General features: G+C 45.0%; 1 protein-coding gene across 5 annotated transcripts; it reads left to right on the top strand.

Moving 5' to 3' along the window:
* The first annotated feature begins 273 nt into the window (after window positions 1-273).
* On the top strand, window positions 274-7,782 carry EIF4A2 (eukaryotic translation initiation factor 4A2). 5 transcript variants are annotated; one of them, XR_013955009.1, is made up of 12 exons: window positions 275-648; window positions 1,625-1,670; window positions 1,755-1,887; window positions 2,153-2,292; window positions 3,410-3,578; window positions 3,769-3,878; window positions 4,135-4,278; window positions 4,644-4,781; window positions 5,059-5,148; window positions 5,386-5,465; window positions 6,182-6,283; window positions 6,972-7,130. XR_013955009.1 is itself a non-coding variant. In XM_080604606.1 (11 exons), exons 1-11 carry the CDS (start codon window positions 620-622, stop codon window positions 7,114-7,116), a joined length of 1,224 nt encoding a protein of 407 aa, XP_080460732.1. In that variant the 5' UTR covers window positions 274-619; the 3' UTR covers window positions 7,117-7,782. The 5 variants fall into 5 exon arrangements, 3 of the variants coding, with proteins under 3 accessions (XP_080460732.1, XP_080460733.1, XP_080460734.1); XR_013955010.1 differs by having other exon boundaries at window positions 6,182-6,287; XM_080604606.1 differs by lacking the exon at window positions 6,182-6,283 and having other exon boundaries at window positions 274-648; window positions 6,972-7,782.
* Window positions 7,783-7,866: the final 84 nt, after the last annotated feature.

Raw genomic sequence — 7,866 nt, 5'->3', positions numbered from 1 at the left:
CGAGGTGGGCGGTGGGGTCGCTTCTGCGTGTGGGGCGCACGGGGGAGAGCCCAAGGAAGCCCCCCCCACCCCCCATCACCCCCATTTCCACGCAGCACAGCTTTACAGAAAAACGACACGGTGGTTATTATTATGTTCTTTATTTAGAAATAACACCGCCGCGGTGAGGAGCCGCACCGGCCCCGCTCGCCGCCCCTCACCCCGGCTCCGCGCCCCCCTCCCCCCGCGCCGCAGCAGCAGGGGCCGGGCTGGGAAACCCCGTGCCAAAGGGGGGGGGAGGCGGAGCGGGAGGAAGGAGTGCGGCGCTGTCACTGCACCAGTGCTGCAATATCCTGCCGCGCTCTGAGGAGAGGGGGAGAAAAAGTAGTCCCAGGCTCCGCTGGCTTCGCGGACCCGTGGGGCTCAAGGACCCTCTCGGAGAACCTTAAGAAGCGTGTTCAGGGGGTCGCTAGGGAAGGGGCCTCAGTTTCGGGGGGATTTGTGGGGTTTTGGCGGTGGCGTGAGGTGTATATCCATGCGCAGAGCGAAGCGCAACGAGTCCGGCCGCGGGGCGGATATATAAAGCGGCCTCCGCGGAAGCTTTGCCTTTTCAGTTGAGGACAGCGCTCGTGATCGGAACATGTCAGGCGGCTCCGCGGACTATAGCAGGTATGGCGCGGCGCGCAGAGGCCCCGAGCCTTTTATTATTTCCGTCAGGAGGCTCCGTAGCCTGAGCGGAGGCGCAGGGGAGAAGAAAAGCAGGGGATTGTTGAGGGGGGCGCTCCAACGAGCGCTCTGCGGGCCGCTCTGCGGTGAGACGGCGCCTGGTGCCCTGCCCCCCCCCCCCCAGCTTCTAGACGCTTCTATCCCGCCTCCTCCTGACTTGAAGAGGGATCTAGTTCTTTTCCTCAGGGTTCGCGTTCTCGCTGTAGGTTTCCTTAGCAACCACACATCCCGAAAAAGGGCTATTTTTATTTTCCTTAGCTTAACAGCGCTGCCTTATAATTAAAACAGAGGAGCGCTTTGTTATGTTTTTTCCCCCCTTTTTTTTTTCATTAATAAACGCCACCCCTCCCGTGGTTCTGCCGTTGGTTCGCCCCAGCCGTAAGGGCCCTGCGGCGGGCGAGACCATTTTTTCCCTGAGGGAGGAGGAAGACGAACGATGGGGGGGGTGCGGCCCTCTGGGCGCTCGCCCGGCGCCTTCCTCCGCCTGCTTTGCGCAACCCCAGGGGTGGAGCTCTCGCGAGACTTGGTGACGCGGGCGGCGGGGGGGGGGAACCGCAGCGCCCCCCCTCCCGCCCGGCGCTGCGGCGCCGCCATTTCCCCGCCGCCTCCCCGCGCGGCTGCCTCGGGAGGGGGGGCGCTGCGGGGCGGGCGGGCTTCGCCTCCTTGTTCCCTGCCTGAAACGCGGCGGGGTGTGAAGGCTCGGATCGTCCCGTATCACGTTACGGGCTGCGGGGAGGTGGGCTGCGGATTACGGGCGGTGGGCAGAGCAGGAGGCTTATTCGGTTGGCAGAGCATCAGAGCACCTGCTGGAATGATTTGTCACGGGTTCCAGCGGGCAGACGCAGCCCTTGGCAGCCGAGGGGGGTCAGCTCCCTTCCGCATGTTGTGCTAACTAACTGCTCGTTCTCTTTGCTGGCAGAGACCATGGCGGCCCCGAGGGAATGGAGCCCGATGGTGTCATTGAGGTGAGCACGTGACCTCGTGTAAGGACTTGAGTACTGATGCAGAGGAATGGCGAATGCAATAATGTATTTTTTTCTTCATTGCAGAGCAATTGGAATGAGATTGTTGACAATTTTGATGATATGAATTTAAAAGAATCCCTTCTAAGGGGCATTTATGCTTATGGTTTTGAAAAGCCTTCAGCTATTCAGCAGAGAGCTATTATTCCATGTATCAAAGGTATGCAAGTGATTTCATGTGCTATTGCTAATACCAGATAATAAGGAAAATATTATAAAAGGCATATGCTAATAGTTTTATTCGTGTTTTGATGCCTGTTTTTAATCTTTATTGAACAAGTGATATGATGGTACACCATCTTTCGGGGCTGACCTGAAATGGAGAGAACTCTTTAATGCTGATCACTTATTTCAAAAGGAATTCAATAAAACAAAATATGAATGGCCTATGTGGGAACAGTAAATGTGTATCCTACTTTTTTTAGGGTATGATGTGATTGCTCAAGCTCAGTCAGGTACTGGCAAGACAGCCACATTTGCTATTTCCATCCTGCAGCAGTTGGAGATTGATCTCAAGGAGACCCAAGCACTAGTATTGGCCCCTACCAGAGAACTGGCTCAACAGGTATTGATAGTGTAGCTAAAAAAACAAAAGCTATTTGTGTGTTGCATAGGTTTCAGGTTTCACAACTGTGAGACAATAAACAGACTTCTTAAGGGGGCTGTAACCACTATCCATTCAGAACCCTTTTTATGTTGAGTAATGGGGAAACTAAACTGGCTTCTGTCCCACAAGTTCTCTGCCTGCTTGAAAAGTGGAGTTGCAATGCATGTGGAGGGTATGCTGGGGCAGAGTTGCAGGAACCAGCTCCTATGCTGCGTGTAGTTCTGAGGGAGCATCTCCAAAAAATAAATGTTACTCAAGTACAGTGTTCTGAGTGGAAACTTAAGACTTCAGAAGCTATTTGAACTTGCATGCAGTTGTGCAACGTGAAAACTGCAGTGCGTGTGTAGTCACTTCATTGTTCTTGTAATCCATGATGTCTTGACTTAATGTTACATTGCATGCTTACTTCACCCTCAAGGCTTGGTGTTCTGTTTTAGTAAGTGGAAGTGCCTGAACAAAGCTTGCAGGATACTTAACACTAATATAATTCAGTAATGCTGGCTTTTAAGGTAAAATGTTGAGAGCAGAACTCGGAGGAGAAAACATCGTATATAACTTCATCTTTTTCAACTAGAATATACTGAGATGCCAGTATTAAAGTGAAGATTCTTGAAGATAAATCTAAAACTAGATCAGACAGGCAAGAATTATTGAAAAACCAAAGCTAGTAGAACAAAAATATCTGGTGGTACAGTCTCTACTCTGAAGACATTTGTGAGGTGTGACTTCAAAGCCTGGCACATAGCAGTGTACTTCTACACTGTGTAGCAGCTTTCTGCACGTGCTTTACGTGCACGTATTCCCAGTGCAAAATTTGAGTTTGCTTTGCAGGCCTTCCATGCATCTACTAAGCCAGGAAGAGAGTTGCTTTTTACCTAGCTAACCTGTCACCTTGTAAGGGTGACCTAAAGACCAATTTAAATATTTAACAAGCAGTTGGGCAGAATCAGTAGCAAGACTTCTCTGTAGTCATTAGCAATGTGTAATCCTTGTCTAGCCCATAGTCCATAAGCAACAGTGATAAAGGACTGACGCTAGCAGTAGCTGCTACTAATGGAAGGCTTTTATCTTATAGATTCAAAAGGTAATTCTGGCCCTTGGAGACTATATGGGAGCAACATGCCATGCTTGTATTGGTGGCACAAATGTTCGCAATGAAATGCAGAAGCTTCAGGCTGAAGCTCCACACATTGTGGTTGGAACTCCAGGGCGTGTGTTTGATATGTTAAACAGACGCTACCTTTGTAAGTATGAGTTGAACTTTATTCTTGATAAGAAGTCAATAGTGTAAATTTCACATCTGGAAAGAGCTGAAGTAATGAATTTGCTGTCACTGTAGACAGTATGGGACTACTCAGTCCTAAGGGAGGGTAACATTAGCAATAGTATTTAGTGTGTTCTTGAAACTTCATGAAATGTTATTTTTTTTAATAGCACCTAAATGGATCAAAATGTTTGTTCTGGATGAAGCTGATGAAATGTTGAGCCGAGGATTTAAGGATCAAATTTATGAGATTTTCCAGAAATTGAGCACAAACATCCAGGTAAAAAAAAGTGTGGTTGAAATGATGGCTACGGGCTTGGTTACAAGTAGCTGACAAACACTGAATTTCTGTCCTTGTCTAAATTAAAGCTGTTGTGTGCTGTCCTGTCTGCCTTGCAGAAGGTCAGGATCTCTGTTTTAAGATAATCAGTGATGATAGTCACTGATGTAAAGGTTGATGACTTCAGTGTTCTGATGGTGATGGACCTGAAGCTAATGTCTGTTGTACATGCTGACATGGAGAAAATGTCTTCTAGGTTGTGTTGCTCTCGGCTACGATGCCAATGGATGTGTTGGAAGTGACCAAAAAGTTCATGAGAGATCCCATTCGTATTCTGGTGAAGAAGGAAGAACTGACGCTGGAGGGTATCAAGCAATTCTACATTAATGTTGAAAGAGAGGTAGGTATGAGCTGTACTTTTGGTTAGAAGAGTTAAGAAACTTGGTATTTTTCTACCTTCTTGTTAAAGCACTGTGCTAAAATTGCAGAAACTGAGGCTCAGCTTTGGTTTCTGTAATAATGCTAGTAGAGTACACGCAAGAAGAAGAAAAACGATGCACTGGATTGAAAATGACTAGGGTGGACCTCTTTCTTAATGTCCAGTGTCCTGTGTCTTAAGATCTGGTGCAACAGTTCATGCAGAAACTTTACCTTAGATATTCCTCCAGTTTTTCTGGTCATCTTAATTATAAATGCATGTTAGGGCATGCCCTAATTTGACCATGACTTCAGAGTTCTTATTCCTGATAACTTTGTTCTGTTCAGGAGTGGAAGCTGGATACTCTCTGTGATCTGTATGAGACGCTGACCATTACGCAGGCTGTTATCTTCCTGAATACAAGGAGAAAAGTGGACTGGCTTACAGAGAAAATGCATGCCAGAGACTTCACAGTCTCAGCTCTGGTAAGAACTGATACTTACACATAACTTCTGCAATGACATGTACATACAACAATCCCTACTGAGCTACATTTGAGTAAAAGCAGGAAAAGTTATGATATAGCTGTGTGGTGCTGTATTATCGTTCCCCCTGCTAAAAGAAAAACGTTTCCTTCTATCCCTACCTGCTTCGTTCCCACAGCAGGTAGGGACGCTGGGTTTCATACATCCTTCTGTTTCGAGAGGATATTTCAGTCTGGAATACTGGAACTGTAATAATTCTAACTCCTTAACTCCACAGCATGGTGACATGGACCAGAAGGAGCGGGATGTTATCATGAGAGAGTTCAGATCAGGATCAAGCCGTGTCTTGATCACTACTGACTTGCTGGTGAGTATTGTCTCTTGGTGAGCATGCTCTTGTTTTAATCTGGTGCCAAAAGCTTCATAACTCAGTGAAGGTTCTTGTAGCCTGAACTATCTGGAGCCTTTTGGAAGAGCAAAGACTATGCTCCACTATGGACTACACAGTTGTAGTTCATCACTAACAAAGTAGTCAACAAAATCAGGAGACGAGAAATGTAATCAAGAGTCTGTGACGTGTTAAAGATTCCGTATTGCTTTCCAGGCTCGTGGCATTGATGTGCAGCAAGTTTCTTTGGTTATAAATTATGACCTGCCGACCAATCGTGAAAACTACATTCACAGGTTAGTTTGCTCTGCCCTCTAGTTGGCTCATTACACCGAGTGCCGTGTTCTCAACAGAAATCAGCACAGAACTTGACCTATTTTCCTGTTAGTCGTTTTTGGTGATAGGAGTGTTATCCATACAGTAACTGCTAACAACAACAAAAACTAGCAGAAAGTAAGCTCTTTGGCTTGACAAAAAGCCCTGACTTGCATAAATATGGTCCTGAAATGAGGGAGGAGCAGAACTTTCAGACAATAAAAAAAAAAGCAGTGGGAAAACTTAGATGGATGAAGTGTTCAGCGGTGGCTAAACCATGTATTGCTGAGATCTAGGGAAACCACCAGCTGCTGAACTATGTTTTTTTTCTAGGTTGCAGGGTGTGATGACAAGTTACTATTGGAAGTTACTGGCATAGCATCTTGAAAGCAGGGTTGTTAGCTGGATGTGTAGGTCCCAGCTAATGTTCAGTTGCTGCTGCTCAGTCACTAGCCCTTAACGCTTTCAGCAGACTAGTAGTACAAAACTGTCTTCATTCCTGGAAGTCTAATTGTGTTCATGTTGTATGTGTCTTGTTTGCTCTTGGTGGCTCCTTTCACAGTGGTATTCTTTCCTCTGTGGTGTGTGTCTTCTGGTAGCAATTGAGTTTTTTTTCCCTAGGTTTAGTTTACTGCCTTTAGTGACTGTCCCTAAATTAAGTAAACTGTGCTTTGTTACTTGATGTAAAAAAATACAGGAGTCGATAGCAGCAGTTGATGACACAAGATGGTGCTCAGAAACGGCGTTGACGTAATTTAGGACGTGGATTCGTAAGCGGCACAGTTTGAATAAAGAGCGAGTCGGTATTTATATATTTCTTTTGTCATGATTATTTGCTAAGTTTTGTGAGCCATTTTGTGTGTTTAGCTCATAATGATTAGGTGCTGCATTGTGCAGTTGCAGGAAGGTAGAACTGATGGTGGGTGTAACTAAATTTTAACTGATAGTGTTTGACAGCCTTGTGTTTATACAATGAGCTTATTTTTACAAAAATACTAAGTTTTCCCACTGGAAACAGTTTTACTGAATTTTAATTCAGCAGTCATGCTGTTCCATGTTACTGGATACAATTGGATTAATGCAGGAACAGTCAACTTTTTTGGAAGACAGTTACCTTTTATATGCCATGTGCTCGGGATTGGATGCATGTGGTATGGGGCTTTAATCCTCATGGAGGGGAGGGAGGCAGCTAGGGCTTCATACCACAGTACCAACCATTAAATAAAGATCTTATTTTGCAGCCAAAAGAGTAACCTTTTCTGCTCTGCTACTCTCCATAGGATGGACGCTTCTTCTGTACTGTTGGCACTAACTGCTAGTTTTTCTTAACCAGATGTGACTATGGTTAGCAGCTAGTCGTGTACACACGGCGTAACTGGCCGCTGGCAGATAAAAGATCAGCAGTTAATGAATGGATCGTTTTAAGTATTTTAAAAAGCGAATTGAGTAGTTAACTTGTGTATAAATGTGTTTTCTGTTTTGTGCAGAATTGGCCGAGGTGGTCGTTTTGGCAGGAAAGGCGTGGCTATAAATTTTGTCACTGAGGAGGACAAGAGGATTCTGCGAGACATTGAGACATTCTACAATACTACAGTGGAGGAGATGCCCATGAATGTGGCTGATCTCATTTAATCCCTGGGGAGGAGATGGTTTGAATGCAGTGCTCGCTGTTGCTGAATAGGCGATTCACAACGTGCATTGTGCTTCTTTCTTTGGGGATATATTGAATCTTGTCTCAATGCTCATAACGGATCAGAAATACAGATTTTTGATAAGCGAAGCGACTTTTTGTCGTGAGCTCTTGTGGGGAAAGCCACTGGCTTTATCCACTTTAGGGTTAGACTGTTGGGGTTGGGTGGAAAGTCATGGGGTCTGTAAATTTTTTCTTTATTAGAAATTTATTTCCTAGTTCCATAGAAGTGGTTGTATTAGATGTTCTTTATCATTTAATAATTTACTTATGGACTAAAAGATATAAGTGCTGTATAAAATCAGCCAATTATGTTAAACTAGCCTACCTTCCTTTATTGTATGTACTTATACTTCAGATTGAATTGGAAAGGCCTTTCAAAATCTCTAAACTTTTATAAGAGCATTAAAATGCATTTGTTTGATATGTATTTATTCAATAAAGTATTTAATTAGTGGTAAGTGTGATCTGGACCCTGTTGCTAAGCCCCAGCAAGCAAGCAATCATACTATTGTCTTAGTTAGGGTTAAACCCAGTAAAATTTGCCATATTGCACATGTCTTAATGAAGTTTGAATGTTCAATAAAATACTTCTATATTCACTTAAATTGTAAATGTTTCTTGGTGGGGGGGATGTCTTGTTTATGGGTGAGTGAGTGTGTGTCAGCACTTGGGGCCTGGATTTCCCCTTT

The sequence above is a fragment of the Anser brachyrhynchus genome (genome assembly GCF_964034855.1).
Source record: "Anser brachyrhynchus genome assembly, chromosome: 9".
NCBI classification, from domain to species: domain Eukaryota; kingdom Metazoa; phylum Chordata; class Aves; order Anseriformes; family Anatidae; genus Anser; species Anser brachyrhynchus.
This window is presented reverse-complemented; position numbering and strand designations above follow the sequence as displayed.